Raw genomic sequence first — 27981 nt, forward strand, 5'->3', positions numbered from 1 at the left:
GTTCGCTGTGTTCTCTGTTCGCTGTGTTCGTTGCTGCTGTGCTGGAGCGGTTGTGCGGCTGCTTCTGCTCCGTCTGTGCGTAAAGCAGCCGCTGCTGGCATTATTCATACTACGCAGGATCCTATCTCTGGAACCCATTGGTCGATTTGGGTGATTGACACCTTTTTTGAAACTTTGGAGCCAATAGAATCGAGGGGGAGTTAGTAAATCCCGCTTTACACTTACGTCAAGGAGAGAGAGGCTTGCGTAAACAGCACGTGAGAAAACCTAAACCCCGGACTGCAAAACGTTATACCTACTCTGCGGCCATGAGGGGAACTTGGGTCCCCCTCGCTGCGAGGGGGACCCAAGTTCCCAACGGCGAAAACACGTGGGTTTGCTGTCCTGGCTCCAGGATGGTGGAATGAGACTCCCCATTGACATCAGGACGGCAGATAGCTTGCACATCTTCCGGCGCAAACTGAAAACTCATCTCTTTCGACTCCACTTCGAGCGATAGAACTATTAACGAAGCACTTTTATACTAATAAAGGACTGGCTTTTCTAAAGCCAGTTGAGTAGCACTTGAAATGTTTTTGCTCTATGAAACCTGATGTACTTATATGATTCTGTTTTCTTCAAGTTTAATTTTGTTGGACGAACGCACTTATTGTAAGTCGCTTTGGATAAAAGCGTCAGCTAAATGCAATGTAATGTAATGTAATGTAATGTAATGATGGATTATCAGGAACAATTCTAAAGTGACTAAGAGACATTGGATTAACCTTGAGCAGCGTTTTTATTCCCTTGAACACGACTTTTGATCACAAAACAGCAACGGTAAGACATAATTATTGTTATGCTTTAGAACACTGATGTTGTTTTCTTGCTCTTTTCTGTCTGCTATCTCAGCTGAGTTTTTTCCCGTTATTTGAGTATAAGACATTCATAGGTTTTTAAATATTAAGAAGCCCCCAGACGCTGTCTCCTGCAGTGACGTGTTTTTCCACCCAGTATCGGGGGGGCCGGGTTTAAGAGGAAGTCAAACTAAACGTTGAAACATTCCTCTCGTGTCGGGGCCTCACCATGAAGCTCAGGTAGAACCTCTCTCCTCGGTGAGCAAAGTGCCAGAAACACTCGAGGCCGGCGGCAGGAACCACCACGTAGAAGTCGTACTGGTCGGTTCCCCAGAACAGCTCCTGGTCCGTCATGTTTCCGTGGAAGTTTGTCTGCGGCCCACCGAGAACCGGACCGCAAAGCACGAGGAACAAAAAGGGGATAATCCTCAACATGTCTGACAACACGAGGAGCTCCTTTCCAAATGAGGAGGTTTGCTAGAGTCTGAGTGAGGGAGGGGAGAGGAATGATTAACCAGCACCAACAAGTCAGTGGGAAAACTGGGCTGCCTCACAGGTGGGATGAAGAGGGTGTCACCTCTCTCCCCTCCCCCCTCTCTCCCAACAAAATCCCAGGACTATCCCTTGTAAGCAAATCAGTTGAGTAGCACTGCTCCATTTATAAAGATGGATATATATCCAAGAAGAGATTCATTTTAAAAGAGAGACTGCTCCACCAACGCTATTAATTTCTACATCCATCAAATTCAAAATCTGATTTCCTTAAGCGTGTAATGAATATAAGTTGTTGAATTGAGAAGTGATCACAAGAAAAGGACATGTTGTGTCTTAACCTCTTAAGCCCGAGGGTCCCCCCAGTGGACCCCTCCCACCGTTTTTTTACGAGACTATGTCTCAGGGCTTCTTAACATTTATGAAACTATTAATGTTCCATACCCTTTTAACGGTAAGAAACTCAGCTAACTGACAATGTGAACTATGTTTAGCTAAAAGAAACACAAGAGTAATACCAAGCCTTTGAATTAGCATGGAGCGAAAAAATGCTAACTAATGCTAACGGACTTTTGCACAGCACTCACGGTAGAAATGCCCTTATTACTTATCGTAACTGCACAAACAAGATATCAGATTAAAGCTGAGACTCCACAGATTCCACACATGTAATGTCATCACTGTACGACCCCGAATTCCTGGAGCTATCAGCCAGAAAAGAGAAAGTAAACAACATCCGGTTTCAAAAATATTACAATAATTACATCTTACCTTTTTTGATTTGTGATCAAAAGTTGTGTTCAACGGAATAAAAACACCGCTCAAGGTTAATCCAATGTCTTTGTGTCACGTAGACATTTTTACTGATAATCCATCATCATATTTATGGCAATATACTGGGTATAAAGTTTTGCCGTCCAGGCTTGCACTTTCAGATATGCTTCGTTTGCTTCTCTATTACGTCCGCTATGGTAATGTGTACGTGGATTTGGGAACTGCCCATTGATTCTATTGGATGTAATGGTTAAGAAAAAGGTGTAAATCACCCAAATCGACCAATGGGTTCCAGAGATATCGTCCTGCGTAAAGTATAAAGAATGCCAGCCAGCGTAAGTACATTACGCAGCAGACTTTACTTATTGTTTACTTCGGAAGGAAGCAGGAATTGCAGGACCCAGAGCGCACGGAGCACAGAGTGGACAGCAGATAACGGAATTGCAGTTTTATTGCTTATAGATTATCAGAACATTTCAAAGGGGACACAGCCCCATTGGATATTAACCTATGGATATACTACATCATCGTTTTTATCGTTTTAATGCCATTGAAGACCAGTTTAGACCAGACAAAGAGGAAGGTAAGCTATGTTAGCCAAGCGCATGTTAGTACCTAGCGCCACTTGTTTTGATGTACGTTTTTGTTGATAACCTCGCGAGTTTGTATCTTTCAGTGTTGAGGTGGGCACCGTTAGATTCTGTGTCTTTACGATCATAAACAATGTGTTGGATGTGGAGCTAGGATAAGTAATAAGGGAGCTAGGAGTGATTTTCGGTGCAGTAATAGGTTAGCATTTTTCGCTCGGGGCTAATTCAGAGGCTCACTGTTAGCATTGTGTTTTTTTTGAAAAAATAAATGAAAAAGATCAGTTAAATGAGTTTTTTCCGTTATATGGATATAAAATATTCATAGTTTATTCAATATTAAGGTTCCTTTGACATTGTTTCCTGCAAATGACAAGATTTCGGGTCCGTGGGGCCTAAGAGGATAACAGAGTATGTTTTATTTATTTTTATTTTTATTTTTTTCACAACAGTTGTATTTGGATGGAATGAATACCTATAGTGATAATTCAAAGTAAAAAAAGGATTTTTACAGTGAAAAAGTTCAAATGGAACTGATGGTTCCCAAATTACCCAGAGGTGAGTCCGCCTGGACTTTATTTTTCTAAATCTCTCTAAAAAGGTCAAATTTCACTTGTTTTGCATCAATCTTGATACAGGGTACTTATTATATGTTATAGTTTGGATTCCTAAAGCTTTCAGTCTACTAACCCATCCTTCAAGGGTGGTTTTCACTATAAGTGAGGCGGACATTAGAATTTACATGTTTTTACTATGTTCCATCTGAATTTAATTTAAAATAGAAACATCTATATTGATTCTGACACTTCTACATCCAACTCACAGATGTAACCTTGCTTTGAGATAAAAGATTATTAATTTACCCCTTTTAGAAGTGAAGATATAGTCTTTGTTGTGTTAGTGGCATTTTCGAGCCTGAAACCTGAAAAACAGGGTCAGGGCTTAAGAGGTTAAAGAGGCCCTATCATGCTTGTTGGGCTTTTCTCTCTCCTCTAGTGTATTCTATAGGTTTTAGTGCATGTAAATGGTTGCAAAGGCTAAATAATATTCCCATTAACATAACGGTGTGTAATTACATTTCCATTATTCTTTGTACTGCTCTGTTGATTGAACCGACTAGTAAAGTAAAAGCAAAGTAAAAACAAGAAAACCATCAAGGTTGAATTTCTGCGATTCTTTATTTACACTCAACTCACACAGCATGTATAACCCAACACCATAGAGCGGTCCAGGGAAGACGCATTTTTGTAACAGAGAAGCGGAGAGGAAAGTGAGTGAAGAGAATAATTAGCGATACAGGGAGAGAAGCGGAGAGGAGAGTGAACAGGCGTGTTAGCGGCAGACAGGGAGAGACAAATAATTACACATGGCGCTCTCTAAGAAAACATGTTCAAAAAAACCCATTGGCTCTGAGACGAAGTGGTAAAATGCTAACTCACTTCGGGGTTTTAGGACTCTACACTACACTACTCTATTAAACATATCTGCAGCAAGACAAAACGTGAAAAACATCTCTGCAACTTCACTCTATTTTGCTTCTCTCACCAGCACACTTGTGTTTATTTAATTTGAACACCCAAGTGAAACCTCTCTTGCAAACTGAGCAGCTGTATGGTTTCTCCTCGGCGTGGACATATGCGTGTTGTCTCAGATGTGACCTCTGGGAGAAGCCTTTACCACAAACCGTACAACTGAATGGTTTCTGGCCGGAGTGGACAATTGAGTGTTGTGTCAGATTTGTCATTTGTGCAAAGTGTTTTCCACAAAGTGAACAACTGAATGGTTTCTCCCCCGTGTGGACAATCAAGTGTTTTTTCAGACTTGATTTGTGGGGGAAGGATTTACTACAAAGCGTACAACTGAACGGTTTCACCCCCGAGTGGACAATCAAGTGTTTTCTCAGATTTGATCTTTGGTTGAAGGATTTACTACAAAGCGTACAACTGAACGGTTTCTCCCCGGAGTGGACAGTTGAGTGTTGTGTCAGATTGCCACGTGTTGCGAATGTTTTACTACATACTGAACAGCTGAATTCTTTCTCCCCTGTGTGGAGGTGGACGTGTTGATTCAGCATTGACTTGTATGTGAAACTTTTATCACAAACTGTGCAACTGAATGGTTTTTTCCCATCGTGGATAGTTGAGTGTCTTTTCAGATTCGACCTGTCGGCGAATCTTTTACCACAAACCTTACACTTGAATGGTTTCTCCCCAGTGTGGAGGATCAGGTGAGTTCTCAGATTGCCCACTGTTGCAAATGTTTTACTACAAACTGAGCAGCTGACTCGTCTCTCCCCTGTGTGGACAGTATAGTGTCTATTCAGAATAGACTTGTATGCGAAACCTTTCCCACAAACAGGACAACTGAATGGTTTCTCCCCAGTGTGGAGGATCAGGTGGTGTGTTCTCAGATTGTCTCCTGTTGCAAATGTTTTACTACAAACTGAGCAGCTGACTCGTCTCTTCCCTGTGTGGACAGTATAGTGTCTATTCAGAATAGACTTGTATGCGAAACCTTTACCACAAACAGGACAACTGAATGGTTTCTCCCCTGAGTGGATTCTCATGTGCGACACCAACTCACCTCTCCTTTTAAATGTTTGTTGACAAACTGAGCAGCTTTGAGGTTTTGCTTCACTGTGAACTTCGAGGTGTTTGGTCAAACCTGACCTTTTCGCAGATGTGAAATCACAGAAGGTGCAACTATAAAGTGTCTCTCCAGTGTGTTTCTGCAGATTCCCCTCATGCACAAAGCTTCTAGCACACCCATCATCCCCCTCAATGCCACTTCCGGGTACTTCATTGTCTTGCCGTTTCTCCCTATTTCTACTGTCGTCAGTCTCGTACTCAGAGTGTGAACTTGTGTATTGAGTAGCTGGTTGTAAAGGATCATCTGGATCTGATCCTTCACACTCCTCTTCATCACTTTCTGTTTTCTCTACCTCTCGGTTATTCTCAGTCTTGATTTCATGAAGCGGTGAGGAGGACTGAGCCTTCTCTTCATCCCCTTCTTCACTCTTCACAGAAGTGAAAGGGAGGTAAGTATCAGCCACCTCCTGCTCTATCTGCAGACTGGACCAGAGTTCCTCCTCTTCTTCTTTAAGGTGGGGGGGCTCTGGGTCCTCCTCTACAACACAGAGGCTACACTCCTGCTGCTGGGTATCTGTGGAGATCAATGACATGAATGCAGACGTGTTAGAAGACTCAAATTTCATGTTAACACTCAATCATTTATTATCAATTGAATGAGAAATCTCCCCACTGTGTGTACTAGGGGTGGGGGATCGATACAGAATAGTATCGTGATACTTTGCGTGGCGATATTGTATCAATACACGGATGCCAAGTATCGATATTTTTTTACATAAACTGTAGCATATCCCTCCGAAAGAGGGTCGTATATAAAACAGGAAGTTACGTTAATACATGTATACAATGGCAATGAAAGTAACAAAGCCATCTCCGTTTTAAGTTCAAAGAATACAAATTGGGTTATTTCAATAAACTATTCATATTGCAAATACATGTTTTAACCAGGAAGGGAAGACGGACATGGATATGAGCCATGTGATTTGCAATATCGCAATATATCGTATCGTAGAATCGCAGTACTATCGTATCGTGTCTTAAGTATCGCGATAGTATCGTATCGTAGGGAGCCTGGCGATTCCCAGCCCTAGTGTCTACTCTTATATAACCAATAGATATAAATGTGGTTGTGAACATGGTTCAAAACATGGTCGTCTGCAAAACAAATATATAAATTCAGGGGTAGACATTAAGGGTAAAATGCCACTGGCCCTCCGGGCCGGTGGAATTGTATTATCACTGGCCCCACCATTATAACCACTGGCCCGGAGCATTCGTCCAAAAAAAAAAATCGACTAATAATGAAGAAAATTAACACATTTGTTGCAATAGTAATTTATGCACAAACTACATTACAACTTGTACTACAACATTTGAATCATCAGTTCTTCCTCATTTTCCTCAATTGTTCATATTTGGTTTATTAAAATAATGATATTGTGGTCATTGTTAAAAAATGTCTGCTATTATGAGTATTATTATTTGTATAATGCGCTTACTGCCTACCTGTCATTATCAGGAGTTAGAAATGTAATGGCTATGTAATAGATTTGATTAGAACCTTCATTATCCTAAACTGCTGGGACATTTCCCTATAGCAGGTAGCCAATACCTTTATATTTTCTACTCTTCACTTACTTGTCAGCATAGGTCGGCATTGATGTACAGAGCCGACAGAAGGCCTTGTTTATTATTGGCATCATATAGAGAGGTGCAGTGACGCATCCTAAAACCAGGAAGTAAGCTGCTGGTTCCCTCGACAAAAAGCAATGGGATTTCTCCACAGGGTTTTGGAAAATATCAGTTTAACTCCAACGCATCTTGAGATACATCGTTTTTAATATGATGAAAGAACGTAATCCGTCAGACCAGTGTTTCCACCAGACCAGGGCTGAGAGGGCGTCCACCCCGAGAGCGGGGGGTTAGACTTGAGTCGTCCCTTATAGATACTGTCTTTTTACGTTAGTGAGCCGGATCATTTGGTGCGGCGCTCTGAGCGCCGGCTGTTTCGGCTCTTCATGTTACCACAGTTTACCACGGCGCCTCAGTTCCGACGCTGCGAGGCTCTGATGCTCGCAGCTCACGCGCGTGCTCCACTAAACCCCCCCCCCACTCATCGCGTCCAAATCGCGCACGTTCCGTGTTGTCCTGTGGCAGGCACCTTTGATGTCGGGAAACGATCTGCAATACTCCGAAAAGAATCCCACCAGAGTCCTTTGCCCCTCCAACAGAGGGATGAGGTAATGAGGGATGACTGGTTGGCCTTCTTCCCTGAGCAGTAGATTTTTTAATTCAAATTTCTTTAAGGAAAATATATTAATGAACTACTATTTCTACTGCAGGTTGCAAACGATCACATCACTTTACCATTCCACACATAGCTTATCAATTACTTGTGTGTGCTTGCTTTCCCTTGCAGATCTTCTCAAACCGGGGCTGTTGTTTTGAGACTGCAACTCTCAGTTCATTCTCAATGTTCAGCTTTGATCTGTATTTCGTTTTGATGGCAGCAACAGCAGAAAAGCCTATCTCACACAAGTAGGATGTTGCAAAAGGCAGCATTATGCCCACAGCTCTCTGACCAATGAGATATTTTTGAGCAGTGTTTGTTTACAATTGAATAATAATAATAATTAAAACTGCGGTCACAGATGTGCGCGCAGTGATGAGCGGGCCCTTGCGTTCGTGCGCCTGTCGGGGAGGGCAGCCGGTCAGAAGCAGAAATTAGCCGTTCGTCATTTCTGAAATGTTGGCGTCCTGGACTCCCAGGTCCTCCGGCAGCGACCAGGAAACGTATGTGGGCGCGCCGCCTCGAAGGAAAACAATTTTCTGCAAAGGTCCGTCGAGGATCGATTATCGCGGAGGCTGTCTGGAGGAGCAGTAACCGTGGTGTGTGGTGCCGACTTTCTGCCCTTGACCGTTTGTTTACTCAATAAACTCATCTCCTCTGGATATTAGGCTATGTATGTTTTTAATACAACTGCTTTAATTGTGAGCCAACATTTACAGTGAGAAGAGCTGCTGAGGCCAGTGCAGAAAGCAGAACAGTGTGTGTAATATTAATCTCTCAATAATATAAGTAACAGGCCTACATTACACACTATTTGTATGCTTTAGTACAGGGGTGGGGAACCTCCGGCCCCCGGGCCGTATATGGCCCACGAGACAATTTGGTACGGCCCTCGAGGTAATTTTTAAACACACGCAAAAAAGAAAAAAAAATAAGAAATCTAGACCGCAAAAAAATCTAGCGAGTGCCTGTTTTTCCTGGCCAAGGTCAGGGTCCATGAACACAACACGAGCCATAACGTGGTATATGTCTCGTCTGACAGGGGTGGAGTTCTGACGGAGAGCACCAGAACATGGCTCGGCACTTCAGATAAGGAGCCGTACACATGCTGCAGTTTTTTCGTGGCTGTGTCTTTAGTTGTAAGCCCAGTGGCGATCTGTTCATCTGTCATGCTGATCATACAGTCAATAACTTTGTTGTTATTAGCATCTGGTTAGCTAGCTATGCTAAAAAATTGAAATGGGCCCTTGAGAGGAAAAAGGTCCCACCCCTGCTTTAGTAGATATCTACAAATAAACACTTGATATTTTTCATGAAACCAAATAGTGCTTAACATCATAACATATACATGGGCTGCAGCCTGATATTATATGCTTTAAGTCAGAGCTGTATGTGTGTGTTATGGAGTGTATAGGGAGCTGCTGGACTAACTCTCAACATCATTGCCAGCAGTGTGTATGTGTGTGTATGAGTGTGAGTGTGAGTGTGAGTGTGAGTGTGAGTGTGAGTGTGAGTGTGTGTGTTTGTGTTGTGTGTGTGTGTGTGTGTGTGTGTGTGTGTGTGTGTGTGTGTGTGTGTGTGTGTGTGTGTGTGTGAGAGAGAGAGAAAGAGACAGATGATGTGGAAGGCAGAGTAGCTTATCTGACATCTAAATGTTGGAAAATTGTACATTCTAGCCCCGTTCATGGGACTGACTATTCCTTCGCAAAGTAGCATCGCATTGGATATGGGCTGAACTTGTCCTGGAATGGACGTTATCCGGCCATTTCCCTAGGAGGCCTTTGCAATGTGCAGAAAAGGCATGGAAACTGCATATGTTTCAAAATGGCCGACTTTCTGAGGGCCGCGCCAATGGAAGGCAGTTTGAAAGATGTCCGCAATCATAAGAGCAATGTGTATACAACGTCTCGTGCATATTGGAACAACCATATGCGAGTAGTTTGGAGTAATTTGCGACATGTAAATCGTCAAAAATGGTATATTCTGTTAGCATACGACCGCCCCGATAAAGCTAGCAACTTTTTTACTCCCAATTTAGCATGGCTGTGGATATGGGCTGAACTGGTCCTGGAATGGAATGTTTCCGATAATTGCCCTAAGAGCAGTGTGCAAAAATGTGCTCAAAATGCATGAGAAATCGGCCATCTTTCAAAATTGTCATTTTTGTGGGGGGTGGGGCTAATGAAAAGCCAATTGAAATATGTGTACCATCATAATAGCAATACAGCGTTTCGTGAATATCGGGAAAACTATATGCGAGTATTTGGAGTCATTTGCGACATGTAAATCGTCAAAAATGGTACATTCTCTGTTACGTCCGCTCCAATGAGCTAGCAACTATTTTATTCGCAATTTAGCATGATATTGGATATGGGCTGAACTGGTGCTGGACTGGAACTTTTCCGATCTTTTCCCTAGGAGGTGTTTGCGAAAATGCATGAATAACGCCGATTTTTCAAAATAGCCAACTTTCTGGGTGGCGGGGCTAATGGAAGCCATTTTGAAATATGTCTGCAATTCTATGAGGAATGTCTGTGCCAAATTTCGGGTAGTTCGGAGAAAGTATATGTGACTATCGCACAATAGGAGGCGCTACTGAGCCGTATTTGCTAAAACGTACAATTATTTTGTACAGTCTGGAAAAAGGTTGTGGGCTGTCACGTGTGTTCCGAGTTTAAAGGTCGTAACTCATTTTAACATAAAGTTATGTGTCCGTACGTGTTTTTAACCCTTCGATTTCGAGAATAAACTGAATAGAACACGCCCACATTCATCATTGGTTGCGACACTTTAAATTTCAGTTTATAGTCATCCTGCCAGTATATCTATGACAAACTATATTTATTTCGTCCATCTGTTCTTGAGGTATACATTTGTTGTGTTTTTGGCGGCCCCTATTGTCCAAAATGAACATGCTTTTTTGTGCCTATTCCCCAAGACAGACTGAACCTATCCACCGAAATCTGTGATATTTGGATACATTTCGGATTAATTGTGAGCATTTATGTCTAGGCCACACCTTTTTGCTAATACGTTTCGTTTGATGTCGGGCACATTTTTCCACACCTCGTGCTCATTTTCTACGGTAATGTGTCTGACCCTCCACTGATGCCGTGCACTAAATTTGGTGTTGAAAATCATGAAATATAAATTTAAGTTAATATTTCACTGTTTTTCACATTATGTTAATTTGAAAAAAATCAAAGTAGGCGGAACTTCGGGGTACGAGAGGATAATATGTAGAGCAGCTTCACCCGGATACTTGTGTGCAAAATGTCAGGTCCGTCAGACTTACGCTGCGACTATGTACATTTTTAGAAAACTGAATTTTCACAGGTAGAGAGCATGTTGGATATTTTACACCCATCGAATCCAGAATGTAACATTTTTCACCCGTCCTGCCGGCATTGCCAAATGTTGCTACATGAATAGTGTCGTAACCCCCTCAAAAACAGGTCGAAACTACAGAACGAGAAGAATAAGAATTCTATCAATTACAATAGGTCTTTGCACACTTCGTGCTCAGGCCCTAATTAACACTGCGGACACAGACGTGCGTGTGTGTGTGTGTGTGTGTGTGTGTGTGTGTGTGTGTGTGTGTGTGTGTGTGTGTGTGTGTGTGTGTGTGTGTGTGATAGTTGATGTGCCAGACAGACAGGCAGGTCTCAATAGCTTATCTGACATATAATTGATCAAAAATGGTACATTCTCCGTTAGCCTACAAGCTCTGTTTGAGCGAAGGACTATTCCTTCTCAATGTAGCATGACATTGGATATGCGCTTAACTTGTCCTGGATTGTAATTTTTCCGATAATTCCCCGATGAGGAGTTTGCAGAAATGTCCTTAAAATGCATGAAAAACGCACATTTCTCAAAATGGCCGACTTTCTGGAGGGCGGGGCTAATAAAAGCAAATTTGAAATATGTCCGCAATCATAAGAGAAATTTGTATACAAAAATTGGTGAATATCGGAAAAACTATATGCGAGTAGTTTGGAGTCATTTGGAGTCATTTGTGGCATGTAAATCGTCAAAAATTGTGTATTCGCTGTTAGCTTACGACCTCCACAATTGAGCTTTCAAAAATGTTCTTCGCAATTTAGCATCATATTGGATAGGGGCTGAACTTGTCCGTGATTGGAATTTTTTCGATCATTCATCTAGGAGGAGTTTGCAAAAATATGCTTAAAATGCATGAAAAATGCACATTGTTGAATATGGCCAACTTCCTGGGGGGCGGGGTTAATAAAAGCAAATTTGAAATATGTCGGCAAACATAAGAGACATTTTTATACAGCATTTCGTGAATATTGGAAAAGCTATATGCAAGTAGTTTGGAGTAATTTGGAGTAATTTGTAACATGTAAATCGTAAAAAATGGAAAATTCTCTGTTCGCTTACGAGCTCCTCGTTTGAGCGATTGACTATTCCTTCGCAATTTAGCATCAGATTGAATATGGGCTGAACTTGTCCTGGATTGGAATTTTTCCAATCATTCCCCTATGAGGAGTTCGCAGAAATGTCCTTACAATGCATGAAAAACGCATATTTTTCAAAATGGCCGACTTTCTGGAGGCTAATGAAAGCACATTTGAAACATGTCCGCAATCATAATAGCAATGTGTATACAGCGTTTCTTGAATATCGGAAAAACTATATGCGAGTAGTTTGGAGTAATTTACTATATGTAAATCGTCAAAAATTGTGTATTCGCTGTTAGCATACGACCTCCACGATTGAGTTATCAAAGATTTTCCTCGCAATTTAGCATCATATTGGATAGGGGATGAACTTGTCCTGGATTGGAATTTTTCCGATCTTCTTCCGATTCCCCTAGGAGGAGTTCGCAAGAATGTGCTTAAAAAGCATGAAAAACAAACATTTTTCGAAATGGCCGACTTCCTGGGGGGCGGGGCTAATGGAAGCTATGTACAAATATGTCCGCAACTACATGAGGAATGTATGTGCCACAATTCGTGAACTTCTGAGAAACTATATGTGAATACCACACAATAGGGGGCGCTACTGAGCCGTTTTAACAAAAAAAGGGCACATTTTAGCACATCGTCATAAAAAAAAAAGTACAGGCCACGCCCACATTTGTCAGTTTATACTCATCCCCAGAGTATGTCTAAAAAAAAAATTATTTCGTAAATCAGTTCTTGAGTTATACATTTGTCATGTTTTTAGCGCCCCCTATAGTCCAAAATGAAAATTACTTGTGCCTATTCCCCAATACAGATTGAACCTTACCACCAACATTTTTTTTTTGGATACATTGTTGATGAGTTATGAGCATTTCTATCTAAGCCCCGCCTTTTTGCAAACACGTTTAGAGTAATGACGCCCATATTTATCAAATGAACATGCTCATTTCCTACGGTAATGTGTCTGACCCTCCACCGATGTTGTATACTAAGTTTGGTGTTGAAAAACAATTTTTTTAAATTTAAGTGAATATTTAACTGTTTTTAAAATTATGGTAATTAAACAAATAATAAAGTAGGCGGAGATTAGGGGTCCAATGAGATTATATGTAGAGCAGGTCCACCCGAATAAGTGTGCAAAATTTCAGGTCATTCGGAGTTACGGTGCGACTTTGTACATCTTTCCAAAAATGGAAATGGCCATAGGTGGCGCTAGAGAGCATGTTGGACAATTTGAACACATTGATTCCAGAATATTGAATTTTTCACCGATCCTGGAATCCGTGCAAAAGTATACAACTTTTGAAGCATCCTAAAGCCCTCAAAAACAGGATACCGAAATGGAATAATAAGATTAATACCACCAATAACAATAGGTTCCTCGCACTCCGTGCTAGGACGCCGTTGGGTCCTAGCGCTCCGTGCTCGGACCCTAATAATAATAATAATAATAATAATACATTTGATTTATGTAGCGCACTTTAAAAACAATGTCATCTCAAGGTGCTTCACAAAGCTAAAAGGAGAAAATAATAAAAAAGAAAAAATCTTCGCGTGCCCCCCCCCCCCCCATGCAGTACCTCCGCGACCCACCAGGGGTCGCACCCCATAGTTTAAAAACCACTGCCATAAGCAATAAACCTGCTTTTCCGTTTCCAGATGTCAGAGGTTCACTCTGATGCAAACCTGCATGCGCGAAGCCCCCACCTTTTTTTTTTACCATGTGTGTGTGTGGGGAAATTCCCCTTCGATTCTATTGGCTCTAACGGTCAGAAAGAGATGTCAATCATCAAAATCGACCAATGGGTTCCAGAGAAATGGTAAAAACGGCCAATTCCAATCACCTTTTTTTTGCTAAAAAGGTCAAATGTCACTTTGCATCAATCTTGATACAGGGTACTTATATGTTGTACTTTGGATTCCTAAAGCTTTTAGTCTACCTTACCATCATCCAAGGGTAGTTTTCACCAGGGACGTGCACAGACATTTGGAGGGGCTATTGCTCTAAACTGAAAAAAGGGCCTCCCCAAAAAAAACACAAGACCTTTTGAAAATTCTAATTTAAAAGGTTAATGAAATAAAAACACAACACTTTCATTGCAAGTGACACTGTTGACTAGGGATGGGTATCGTTAAGGTTTTAACGGTACTACTACTTTTATCGATATCGCTTATCGTTCCGGTCTTTTAACGGTACTTTTATTGGTTCTTTTGGAGAAAAAAATAAGGTAAACTAACTAAACAAATTGTGAACAAAACTAACAAAATAAATAACTCGGTTTCCTCTAATCATTAACCCATGTTTGTATCATGTAGTTAACTCTGTGTGTTGCTGCTAGCATACATAACACGCAACGTGGAAACGTTACTCGTGGATGGGGCTACAGAGCTGCTAGAAAGACGGTCGAAACCGGTGCATTTCTCCGTCTGGATGTGGAGCACTTTTGCTAAATGTTTAGAAAAAATGCTTCTGTTACCGCACTTACATGCTAAACTCTTATTGCACTTTAGGCAACGAGCATCGAGACGGGTAAAGTTTAACCACACCTCGGAGTGCTTAGATCTCTCCGCCATCTCTGCTGTGTGTGTGTGTGTGTGTGTGTGTGTGTGTGTGTGTGTGTGTGTGTGTGTGTGTGTGTGTGTGTGTGTGTGTGTGTTGCTGCATGTAGTAGCTGCGTGTGTGTAAACTGCCCCGCCTCGCAAGCAGGCGGGAGAGAGAGATCGAAAATACAAAAAATAATCATAGAAGCATTTTTGCAGTCTTTTTGCGTATTAGAAACGGAGTTGGCGACACTAAAACTGCAATATAATGTTTGTGTAGCAATAATACACATGACATATTTTTTACATGTCTCCAGAACCGATCAAAAGACCGCTAACGTTGGAGCTTAACGGTACCACGGTCTTTAATAATTCAGCCCCGGGGCCCTTTTAATACCGGGGCTCGGTACCCATCCCTACTGTTGACTTCTATGTCCAACTGCTACATTCGTTATTCAGTCTGTGTTCAGTTCAGCCTCTCAAATGTGCTCTGAACTGGAGGCTTGGGGTTCTCCCCCAACAGAACATATGAACTTCACTCAGCACAGATACAGGCTTTGCATTTATCACTGATTTTGTGTATTAGTGTACTCCAATGTATGTAGTTGCTTGACATAATCACAGTGCTTCACCTGCAGCTGCCCTGCTTTCACCTTGTATCCAGCTCTGCAAAGTTGCAGTCTTTTTAGCTGCCTCCTTCAGAGGCCTGTACTACGAAGCAGGATTTTCGCTTAGCCGGCTAACTTCAGGGAAAACTCCGGCTTTCCGGTCTTACGACGCTGGTTCTCTTTTTAGCGGGCTAGATCTCCATGGTAACTTATGCTGAGCGGCTAACCTGCCCCGCAGCAGTAAGTCACATTACAGGAGAAAGGAAATACAGAAAAGCTGCCGTTGCAGGAAAGACGGCCGGCAAAAATCACCGACTGTGTGAACGTGAACATTAATAGAATATCACCTCCCATCTTCGGAGCAATCTGACTATTTAAAAGAGCCTTCTTTCCACCTTTCTTAAGCTCCTTTTGTTCTTTGGTTTTAGCGCCTGGCCGACGCGCTCACACATCACTCAGAGTCACCTTTCTTTTGGTATATTTATTTCCAAGTTATCCTTCTCTGCAGTGCAATGCAGCGGTCAAAAAACCGTGTGGCTTCACAACCAAACTAGAACACAGAGTATCATCAGCAGGACTCTTTTAACCAGCTGAGGCAATCACAGCACCAATCAGCCGCTCCGCCCAGCCGTGGCTGCGGATCATGATCACTTGACACCAATCAATTATACTCCATTACATACATTAAATGATTAAATAATACAAATAATAAATCAACGTTTTGGCTCCTACACTCCGGCCCCTAATTGTTAGGGAATCACACATGACAATTACTAATAAACATAAAATGGAGAGCCAATACAAAACATTTGTTCAGGGCTTCTGACCCTTTGTAGGGCGAATGTGTATTAACACATGAGTCCGTGTGTGTAAATGTGCTTGTGTGGTGCAAGAGGGGAAGGGGGCTAGAGCTCATTTTGGGACTCGACCAGCAGTAACAGCTTTGTGATGGGTCGACGGAGTGTGCTGGTTTTTGTCTGTACTTCCACTTGTCGTACAAAACCTCTCGAGTCTGGCAAGACTTGCGTTATTCGTCCCATGAGCCAGGAATTTCTTGGAGCATTTTCGTCGATGATAAGGACAATGTCCCCGGTTGCGAAATTCCTCCTTTTCCTGTTCCACTTTTGCCTTATTTGGAGTTCCGGTAGGTATTCCTTGGTCCATCGCTTCCAAAATAAGTTGGCCATGTACTGAATTTGGCGCCATCTTCTCTTCCCGTGGCAGTCGCTCGGATTGAAGACACCAGGCGGAAGAAATGGTTTTGATTTGAGCAGCAAAAGGTGATTTGGAGTGAGGGGCTCTAAATCTCCAGGGTCGTTGGAAACAGTCGTTATGGGTCGATCATTTATGATCGCCTCCACTTCGCAGAAAAGTGTGGCAAGTCCTTCCTCGTCAAGCTTCTGTTCTTGCGTGAGGGCACTGAGAATGCGTCTGACGGTTCTGATTTGTCTTTCCCAGATTCCTCCGTGGTGGGAGCCTGCTGGTGGGTTAAATATCTTTAAGAAGCTTGTTCTGGATTTGTGTGTGGTTTAACTCTTGTATTGCTTCTTTTAGTTCACGTTCAGCTCTAACCAAATTGGTTCCGTTGTCTGACCTCATGACCTTGACAGGGCCTCTTCTTGCAATAAATCTCCTGATGGCATTAATGCAAGAGTCAGTGTTGAGACTGTGTGCAAGTTCAAGGTGAACTGCTCTGATGTTTAGACAGGTAAAAATTACACCGTATCTTTTAACTGTGGCTCTTCTCTGTTTCAACTCAAATGGGCCAAAGAAATCCACGCCCACGTTTGTGAAGGGCGGATCATCAGGGGTAACTCTTTCTTCCGGCAAGTCTGCCATGAATTGCTGACTTTTTACACCACTGAGTTTCCTGCAGGCTTACACATTTAGAGAGGATTTTTCGGATTGCAGAATTTCCTCCAGGAATCCAATATTTCTGCCTTAAACCTGACAGAGTATGACTCCTTCCACTGTGCCCTATGTTCTCATGGACATGTCTGATGAGGAGTTGAGTCACATGATTGTTTGCAGGTAAGATAATTGGGCTTTTGGCTTCGGCTGGCATTGCGGATTTCGATAACCTTCCGCCAACTTTTACCAAGTTGTTCTGCAGAATGGGTGCCAGTTTGTGAAGATGACTGCAAGTCCTTTCTTTAGCGCAGTTATCTCATCCTTAAATGAAGCGGACTGACAAAACTGAATTATGGCAGCTTCCGCTTCCTCCAAGTTTTCAACAGTGAGAGGTCCTTTTTCATGTTTTGCTCTCTTTTCCTTCAAATCCATTTTTGCCCTCGCCATCAGAGCGGATTTTATGCGTAGCATTCAGGCCACAGCTTTTTTCAGGCGATGCCAGTGGGAATAGTAAGTGAGCAACTTGTTCACTGTACTAGAGCTTTCTTCCATGGGGTTGAGACTTACGGCAAAAACTTTGACTTCAGGGTCGCTGGCTGTTAGAGTCAAATCTGGAGATTTAGGCCACTGATGCTCAGGGAGACTAAGGAACTCTGGTCCCCTTAACCAGGTTTCATCTCTCGGAAAGCGACTTACAGAGATTCCCCTTGATACACAGTCAGCTGGATTCAGGCAACCATTAACATACCTCCATTGGGAAGTCTCTGAAGCAGATCGAATGACTGCGACTCTGTTGGCGACGAAGGTGTGGAATCTTGTAGTTTCATTTTGTATGTACTTCAGCACAGACGTGCTGTCAGTCCAAAACACGGATGGCTGGAGTTTAAGCTCCAACTCTTCCTGTAACATTCGGTCCATCCGGACGGCTACAGTGGCAGCGGTAAGCTCCATTCTTGGGATGGTCACAGGTTTGAGTGGAACTACTCTGGCCTTACCCATGATAAAGGAACAATGAACTGCGTTTGCTTTGTTCATCAGGCGAAGGTAAGATACTGTTCCGTAACCACTTTCACTAGCATCTCCAAAGTGGTGAAGCTGAGCTGAGACTGGATCTCCAAAGTTGAGTGGTGTGATGCATCTTTTGACTTTGAAGTCTCTCAGTAATTGCAAGTGGTGTAGCCAGCTCAACCACTGTTCCTTACATTCTTCAGGAATATTTTCGTCCCATCCTAGCCTTATTCCTGTTAATGTTTGCAAGATTTGCTTTGCAGGGAGGATCACAGGGGACAACATACCCAGCGGATCAAATATAGAGCTCACTACTGACAGAATACCTCTCCTGGTAAGTGGTTTATCCTGAGGAGTACATTTGAAATGGAATGAGTCCGTTTCCGTGCACCACTGAACTCCGAGAGCTCTTTCAACAGGTAGGGTACTTTTATCCAGATCCAGATCCTTGATTTCCTTTGATCTACTTTCCTCGGGTATTGTTTGTAGTAGAGCTCTGCTGTTGCTTACCCATTTGTTTAACTTGAAACCACCCTTACTGCACAGGGTTTTAAGTTCGTGAGCGATTATCACTGCCTTCCTCTCGTCTTCCATTGATTTTAGGCAATCGTCCACATAAAAATTTCTTAGCATCGAAGAGACAGCCTCTGGGCTAAAGTCATCCACATTGTCTCTTGCACACTGTTGTAGGGCAAAGTTGGCACAACTAGGCGAGGATGTTGCTCCAAAGATGTGTACAACCATTTGGTACTCTTCTAGCTCACTACTGAGATCTCCATCGGGCCACCACAAGAATGTGAGAAGATCTGAGTCTTCCTCTGGCACCTTGACCTGATGGAACATGGCTTCAATATCTGCCATAAATGCAATGTTCTTCTGCCGGAATCTTGTAAGGACACCAATAAGACTGTTGGTTAAATCTGGGCCTTGGAGAAGACGTGCATTCAGAGATGTGCCCTGGTAAGTTGCACCGCAATCAAAAACCACCCTCAGTTTACGCTTTTTTGGATGGTACACACCGTGGTGTGGAATATACCAGCTCCTTTTGCTTTGATTTGCCTTGTCTTTTTGTTCAGGTGTCATTCTGATGGCAAAACCTTTATCAACAACATCCGCCATGAACTCTTTGTACTCCTTGTAGAATTTGTTGTTTTGTTGGAATTTTCTTTTTAGGTTCAAAGCTCTTTGTTCAGCAACACGTCTATTATTGGGAAAATCAAGTCCTTTTTCCTTTAATGGCAGTCCAATACTGTAGTGTCCGTCTACTAACTTGACAGAATTAGAGACACTTTCCATGAACTTGTGATCCTCTCTTGACATTTCCAGACGCTCCTTGTGTTGATGTTCTGGAAAGTCCAGCTTCACTTGCTGCTTCAACAATTCCTCGATTTCCACAACAGAAATTATGTTTGCTGTAACGACTGGCTTAATCCAACGAGTCGTATCTGACCTTCCTAGAGGTCCATTTATTGTCCAACCTAAAATGGTCTTAACAGCGTACGGGCCATTCCCTTGGCTGTTTATGACTTTGCATGGCTCTAGAGCTTTTGGCACGTTGCACCCAATTAGCAAGCCAACCTCTGCATCACTTTGTGGTATATTGACCTCTTTCAGGTATTCCCATTGTCCCACGTCCTCCTGAGAGGGAATATTTGCCTTTCCTACTGGTATTTTGTTTTGTGAATAAACAGGTGGAAGTGCTACATACTGGTTACTTTCTAGACCACATATTTCAAGGTCACATGCAACAGATGTTTTAACTGACTCCTCTTTATTCATTGTTCGTAAGAGTATCTTCGTGTTGCGTCCAGTCACTTGAAGCTGCTGTAGAATGGACTCTGTGCAAAAGGTAGCCGTACTACCTGGGTCCAGAAAGGCGTATGTTGTTATGATGGTATTACCCTGTTTTGTTTTCACCTTCACAGGAACGATAGCCAGGGTGCCTTCAGGCTCACCGGCCCCAATATCCTCCTCCCGTGAATCATCTTTATCCATATCCACTAAAGCATTTGCAACAGTCTTTACCTTTCCTTTGCTCGACTTGATATTACTGAAATGCAACAGAGTGGGGTGTGTGAGATTGCACTCTTTGCAGGTATGTCTTTGTTTGCATCCTTTACTCATGTGGCCCTTTTCTAAACATCCAAAGCAAAGTCCTTTGCTTCTGAGGAATTCCAACTTCTCTTTGTGGGTGTTTTTGAGAATCTGATTGCAAGCAGAAAGATGGTGTTCTCCTTTACAGTAGATGCATCGGTTTGATTGGGATGTGTCACTGTGTCGGTTACAGTTTTCTTTCTGAGGTAATGGGGATACACTAGTGGCAAAACCACTTTTATATAACTCTGGAGATCTCGGTTTGAACCTTGCGCTGGGAGTAGCAGGAACGAATGTGTAGCTTGTCTTTGCTGATGTATTTGGAATTTCCTTTAAGTTTCCGAACACTGGATGAGAAAGGATTCTAGCATGATGGTCGACAAACTTCACTAGATCTTCAAACTTAACTCTTCTGTTGTTTCCATCTTGTATGTTACAAGCTTTAGCTCTCCAGTTTTCTCTAAGCTTATATGGGAGTTTAGAAAGAACAGCTCGCATGTTGATTGGGTGATCCATTTCCTCCATGTATTCCACACTATCCATTGTATTGAGACATCCATTCAGAAACACAGCAAAGGTTTTTAAAGCTTGTGGATCCTCAGGTTTAATAGATGGCCAATTGAGAGCCTTGTCGATGTAGGCTGTCGCGATAAGATATTCATCTCCATAATGATGCTTCAACAACCTTTTTGCTTCCGTGTATCCTTTGTCAGATTGCATATATTGGCAACTGCGCACAAGCTCTCTTGGTTGGCCAATAGTGCATTGCTCCAAGAAGTAAAGCCTGTCCTTACTGATTTCTGTTTTCTCTTCAATACCATGCTCAAATGCTCTTATGAAGGACCGATAGTCCAAAGGGTTTCCGTTGAAGGTAGGGAATGCTGAGCGGGGGTAATGAAAAAAGTTTCTGCTGCTTTACCATTGTTTCTGTTATTATGGTCTGTTTTTCCATGAGGCTTATTAAGCCGTTCATATTGCCCTCTCCCTTGCTAGAAGACGTGCTGGATGAAGTTGAACCTTCAGGACGTTGTGGTATGAATTGTGTTTCACTATTAACGGCATTTGCAGTTTTATTGATGTTTGGTGTATGCTTGTTAGCATTCAAATGAGCATTTTCTTGCTCTAATGCTGTACTCACAAACAGTGAGTGATCCAAATATTCATTCATTCTGTCTCCTGCTTGGTACGTGCCTGCATGACAATCCTCCATTCTTTTGATTACCTTTAATTTTGCAGTGTTTGCTGCAATATCTGTTTCAAGTTCCAGCTGTTCCTTTCTTTCCTTCAAACCGGCTTCCTCCCTTTCCAGTGCTTGCTTCTGAGTCAGCCTAGCAGCTCGTGCTAACAATTCTGCATTTCTATTTTCCAACTTTATTTTAGCAGATGTGATAGAAGACCGAGAGGATCTCCTTGAACTTTGTGAATGAACACTCTTTACGTTTGAAATACTGTCCCGAGGTGCAACACTCGTATGTCCTTTTATTTTTGTCTGGACCACATTGGACACAGGAGCATCAGCGATCCAGTTTAAGACCTCCTGATTAAACTCTTCCAAGGCAGCTGCTTTGGGGTTATACCATTCATCCTGATCCATTTCTTTCTCCTCCTCAGTGGACATTAAAGCTTGAACAGAATCATTTAACTGTTCCATTTCTTTGTGTAGTTGTGTAAACTCACTTTCCCTTTTCGACTTAACCAGTTCCACATTGCAGACATTTTCCATTAATTGTCTAATTTCATTTATTTTCCTTGTCAATGCACCCAATTTTGCACTCCTTGATGATTTCAGTCGTTTGAGCCTTTTATACACACAGTCAATGTCACTTTCCAAGCTTTCCAAGCTTTCCAAGTCTGCCATTTTTGTTCAAGACAACACGTTTATTCCTTTTGAATTTTACTTCATTGTTTGTGGACTTTCATTGTCTTGCCTTGAGTTGAGACGTTTCCAACAGTCTTTGAACGCTCCACAGCAGTGACGCGTTACAGATGTAGTTGGGGGAGGAGTGATTGTTGCCTTCAGTCATTCACGTTTCACAACACCGTCGTTCTAGGAAGTAGAATCCGTAGTAAAACGAAGGCGAGTATTTGACACGCTGTTATGAGTTCTTGTTTTCAAAACATACGTTTCCACGGACCAGCGCTCATCAAGCTGGGTTTTTTGACGAATAAAAGAGCCTTCTTTCAACCTTTCTTAAGCTCCTTTTGTTCTTTGGTTTTAGCGCCTGGCCGACGCGCTCACACATCACTCAGAGTCACGTTTCTTTTGGTATATTTATTTCCAAGTTATCCTTCTCTGCAGTGCAATGCAGCGGTCAAAAAACCGTGTGGCTTCACAACCAAACTAGAACACAGAGTATCATCAGCAGGACTCTTTTAACCAGCTGAGGCAATCACAGCACCAATCAGCCGCTCCGCCCAGCCGAGGCTGCGGATCATGATCACTTGACACCAATCAATTATACTCCATTACATACATTAAATGATTAAATAATACAAATAATAAATCAACGTTTTGGCTCCTACACTATTATAACATTAGCGTTAAAACTTACTTAAGGCGAGACACGGCAGGCAAAAACATCGTTTTTCAAGTACTGGTCAATTTTGAGATGTTGTGCTATTTTGATTCCATAACATGTTTTCTTTCAGGCTTTTGGAAGGAAAACGTACAAAATACACATTTAAGTGTTTATTTTGACTATAGTTTGTCTATTTGCGTCTGTAGATTTCCCCTAAATTCACCAAAAGTTAGCATTCTAACGTAACATAAAGTACCGCGACCGCTGTGTGCAGCATGTCAACAGAGATATCGCTGGAAAGCTCCGTCTCTCCTGCACAATCTCATCGGATCCAAATATGGTCATTTCCTTTGTATCAGCAACCAATCGTGAAAGCACAAAGGGGTCTTAAACCAAGAAACGAAATCTCATTGGCTGGTGTCAATTTCTAACAACGTGATTCGTTCAGATGCGTCACGTGATGTGCTAAAACACTTCCTGGTTAGCTTTCAGCTAGAAATTGAAATCTCAAAATGGCAAAAGAACGGCGAAAAAAACGTTCACAGAGAAGACGACAACAATTGTCACTTGCACGAAGCAAGGTTATAAAAAACAAATGACCCCGAACATGAAATACCTTCACGGAGTGCGTCGATGCGCAAGCTGTCATCCAAAGAACAAGAGGGTTTAGCTAGCGCCTCACTGCAATCTTTAAAGGTCCTTTTCTCAAAATGAGTTTTTTCTCCTACTCTGAGTTCCAAATTTCAACTTCAGTAGCACGTACATACACCAAACCTTCCAGTTATATTCCTATCAATATTATGAAGGCTTTCACAGAAGGGTTTGTTTATATATCATTCATAGCCTGAATTATACAACATTGTATACCTAAAAACATGGCGAAAATTGATATTTTAGGGCTGTTGACAGTATTTTCTGATTTATGGAGTGATAAAAAAAAGATATCCAATATCCCTTCTGTAAAAGCCTTAGATACTAATATGACTACAAAATGAAACAATAATTTTGAATCTGGCTATATCCAAAGTTCAGATTTCGATTCCTGAAATGTGTTAAAATATGTGCATATTTAATGAGATAATGGATAATTTGCATATTTAAACATGCTATTTCAGAAAACTTGTAATACAAAAAACAATTGCCTTATTGTAAGTAATTAACTGGAGAAATTTCTAGCTGATACCTTTAAGTTAAAAAAATTACCCTATTCACCTGGGGTGTCTCCCCTTAAATATCTGCCACAACATAAGTAACCGGATCAGAGTCACATTAAGTACAGTCCGCGGCATATCACTTCATAATGTATCATATATCTCCTGATCTGAGTCAGCTGAGCAGTATCTGGCCGTGCAACACTCACAGCGTCACAGACTGGAGGCAGAAGGATTATTTTAAGCAACACATTAAGTTGACGAAACACTCGAGTCAAATGTAATGAAAGTCAGATGGTGTCTTAGACGGGCAGTGATATCATAAAGCTGTTAATGTACGCATTCAAACACTTGTTCTGTTCCCAGCTGTATTCACCTTGCAGGTGCAGCTCTGTGGCTTTGATCCTGGATCAAGTGTTTAAGTCACGGATGTTTCAAGTTGAACTTCTTCATATGTCTAATATTATAGTTGACTTTTCATTCAGGAAGTATGACGCTGCGCTGTCAGTGCGCTTCTCCATGTCTGTGATTGGTCCAATGCTCCAGATACCACCCCTTTCATGTGAACGCGCACCTAACTAGATAGGACACGGCTGGCTTGAGCGATCCACTTGATAACCAGCGTCGTAGGACCGCTTAGCGAGAGCGCGTATGTTTTGGATTAGGCCAACCGGCTAACTCAAACATATCCAGGTTAGGTTGAACCAGCTTCGTAGTACAGGCCTCTGATCTCTCTCTGCTTAAGTCTCCTCTGTCTTGAAGGCATTCTTAAGCACAGAAATGTAACATTAGGCTATGCATGAAAAAAACGATTATTACATTAACTAATTTGAACAGTAATTCACATCATCATCACAAAATAAGCTAAGGCAATACGTGACTTGATTTTTAAAATGAAAACCAGGGACATCTTTTGTTTTGCGGTCCATATCTCATTAAAATATCTAATGTTAGTAACTATTAAAGAAAGAATGGGGACAATTCTGTTTTAATGTAGTTTGACCATTGTAACTTCTGTGCAGACATACTGATAAAATAGGGCTTCTAACTAATTACCTTAAATAAACTCTAATGAATGAAACCAGTTCAATTCACATTATTCTTATTCTTATCATTCTTTATGAGCGCAGTAACGGTAAGGTATCTAATTACTTATTTATCTAGTATGCCATAACTTAACAGCGATGGTCAAACTGAAGTAGAGACATGGCAGAAATCCTACGATGAAGAGGGACAGTGAAGTGATCTCCGTGAGAGGGCGATCAAGAAAAGAGAGCGAGCGGTGAGGGAGTTTACAGATGAAAAGACACAGAAAGACAGAAGCACAACAAGTATAATTAGGTGTTTTTTTGTAAATAACCGACGGTGTCAAGACGAAGTAAAGTCCCCTGGTTTGTCCCCTAGTCTAACTGCCATGAGAAAAATCTAAATCAATTTTCCAAAATCCGACACTAGAGGTGGTTTTAAAAGCATATTTAAAAACGGGGACAGATTGACCCGGGGATTGGCCACCAAAGCCAGGAGAATTGAAGATTATATTCATCTTAATGTCACCCATATATAAGAGGTGTGTTGCATCATGTTATCACTAATATAGGTGTGGTTTTATACATTCCTGTGGGAAATAAGGAGCAGGTTTGCAGGACAGGAGACTAGATGGGGGAGGGGAGCAGAGAGGGAAGTCTGAAGAATGTGTGTGTGTGGAAGCTGCAGGAATACGAGCCAGATGTGTTTGTTTTGCTTCAAACTAAGAGACTGTTTCCGGATCATCTCGGCTGGCGCGCGCTGATATGCTACGAAAGCCCATCGTTTATATATGGGCCAATAGATTACCTGTATGAGTAATAATAATAATAATAATAATATATTTTATTTCTATAGCGCTTTTCTTGAACCCAAAGACGCTTTACATTTGGGAGGGAGAGTAGACAAACAAAACAAAGACAATGCCAAAAAGAAACAAAACAAAACAGAAAAGCAGTCAGGAGGAAGTTGGTTGAGAGGGGGGGGGGGGCTTATGGATACAGAGTTGAAGAGGTGGGTTTTGAGGCGGGACTGGAACAGGGTGAGGGACTCAGACTCACGGAGGTATTGGGGGAGGGAGTTCCAGAGCTTCGGGGCTGCCACAGAGAAGGCTCTGTCCCCGAAGCTCCGGAGTTTGGCCTTGGGGATGGAAAGCAAACCGGCTGAGGTGGATCTGAGGGACCGGGGTGGTTGGTAGAGGATGAGGAGGTCAGTGAGGTAGGGGGGGCCAGATGGTGGAGGGCTTTGAAAGTGAGGACCAGGAGTTTGTAGTGGATGCGGTGTGAAACGGGGATCCAGTGGAGTTCTTTGAGGACCGGGGTGATGTGATGCCATGATTTGGTGTGGGTGAGGAGTCTGGCGGCTGTGTTCTGGATACGCTGGAGTCTACTGAGGGATGTGGAGCTGATGCCGTAGAGGAGTGAGTTGCAGTAGTCAAGGCGGGAGGAGATGAAGGCGTGAATGAGTCGCACAGCTGCAGGGCGGGTGAGAGAGGGACGGAGTTTGGCAATATTGCGGAGGTGGAAAAATGAGGTTTTTACAACTTGACGGATGTGGGGCTCGAGGGAGAGGGTGGGGTCAAATATAACGCCAAGGTTGCGTGCCTGGGTGGAGGGGGAAACAGGGGTGCCATCAATGGTGACTGTCAGGTTGGGGGTTTTGCTGAGGGTGGATTTGGAGCCGATGAGGAGGAGTTCAGTTTTATTGCTGCTTGAGTTTGAGGAAGTTGTGTTGCATCCAGGATTTTATTGCAGTCACACAGGATTCGATGTGGGTGAGGGGGGGGTTGTTGGGGGATTTGGTGCTGAGGTAAATCTGGGTGTCGTCGGCGTAACAGTGAAAGTCCAGGTTGTATTGGCGAAGAATCTGACCAAGGGGGAGGATGTAGATGATGAAGAGGAGGGGGCCGAGTACTGAACCTTGGGGAACACCTTGGGTGACTGAAGCTGTGGAAGAGGAGTGGTTGTTGAGGGAGATGAAGTGGGATCTGTCAGAGAGGTAGGACTGGAGCCACCTGAGTGCAGTACCTTCGATACCGATGTCCTGGAGTCGGGTAAGCAGGATGGAGTGGCTCACGGTATCGAAGGCTGCACTCAGGTCGAGGAGGATGAGGATGTTGAGGGAACCGGTGTCAGCAGAGGTGAGGAGGTCATTGAGGACTTTGATGAGGGCCGTTTATGTGCTGTGGTGGGGACGAAAACCAGACTGAAGGGGTTCAAAAAGCTGGTTGGTTTGGAGATGGCGGTGGAGTTGTTTGGAGATAATGCGTTCTATTGTTTTTGAGAGAAAGGGGAGGTTGGAGATGGGACGGTAATTACTGAGGGAGGAGGGATCCAGACCGGGTTTCTTGAGGATGGGAGTGACAGCAGCAGTTTTGAAGGCAGAGGGAACGGTTCCTTGGGACAGGGAGGAGTTGAAAAGTTTGACAAGGTAGGGACAGAGGACGGGGAGACAGGACTTCAGTAGAGGGTCAAGGGAGCAGGTTGTGGGTTTGGAGGAGCTGATCAGTGTCAAATATGGCTATCTTTTTAGCTAACTTACCAATGTGGCTAACATCTGCAATATACATTTTGTCAATAATTATTTATATTACTGTACTATTACATGTTAATAAAATTATATTTTATAAAACAAAAAAGTTGTTTGAGATGATGCTTAATTTGATTTAATATGAATTATTGTCATTTATTGTTCTCATTGTTTAAAAGTTTGTGTTATGGTTATGGTTCTGGTGTGAAATAAAGCACAATAATTACATTTAAGACTGTTTCCCTTTTTTTAAGAAAAGTATCGAAAAAGAATCGGAATCGCAATTCTTGACTTGGTATCGGTATCGAAACCAAAATGTTGGTATCGTGACAACACTAATCTATATTGATTCTGACTTTTCTACATCCAACTCACAGGTTTATCATTACTTTGAGAAAAAAGGTTATTAATGTAACCCTTTTAGAAGATATGGTCATTTGTTCTGGGAATGTCATTTTCGAGCCTGAGACCTGAAAAACAGGCTCAGGGCTAAACAGGTTTATAGGGGATTTCAATGTTGACGGGGTGATTCTATTTTAAGGGGGCGAAAGAGACGAGTGAGCGATACAGGGAGAGAAACACAGAAGAGACGAGAGCGCGGCAGATAGAAGCGGAGAGGAAAGTGAGTGAAGAGAATAATTAGCGATACAGGGAGAGAAGACG

General features: G+C 42.4%; 2 protein-coding genes across 3 annotated transcripts in view; both read right to left on the minus strand.

Annotated features, from left to right (window-relative positions):
* The window catches only part of LOC117541370 (gastrula zinc finger protein XlCGF57.1-like), a 53469-nt gene extending 48141 nt beyond the window's left edge, over nucleotides 1–5328 (minus strand). Inside the window, exon 1 of the mRNA XM_034208503.1 lies at nucleotides 5273–5328. The gene's annotated coding sequence lies outside the window, so the exon portion shown is untranslated. The remainder of the gene's footprint in view (nucleotides 1–5272) is intronic.
* LOC117541369 (gastrula zinc finger protein XlCGF57.1-like) overlaps nucleotides 3849–27981 on the minus strand; it is a 31642-nt gene continuing 7509 nt past the window's right edge. Inside the window, exons 2-3 of one of the 2 annotated variants that reach the window (XM_034208502.1) lie at nucleotides 5204–5851; nucleotides 3849–5032 (exon numbers count right to left, since the gene is read on the minus strand). In XM_034208502.1, coding sequence (XP_034064393.1) covers nucleotides 4212–5032; nucleotides 5204–5851 — 1469 coding nt within the window. In that variant the 3' untranslated portion in view covers nucleotides 3849–4211. Of the gene's footprint in view, nucleotides 5852–27981 lie in introns of both variants that reach the window. The other variant, XM_034208501.1, reaches the window with a different exon arrangement.

Source organism: Gymnodraco acuticeps, unplaced genomic scaffold (genome assembly GCF_902827175.1).
Source record: "Gymnodraco acuticeps unplaced genomic scaffold, fGymAcu1.1, whole genome shotgun sequence".
Classification (NCBI taxonomy): Eukaryota; Metazoa; Chordata; class Actinopteri; order Perciformes; family Bathydraconidae; genus Gymnodraco; species Gymnodraco acuticeps.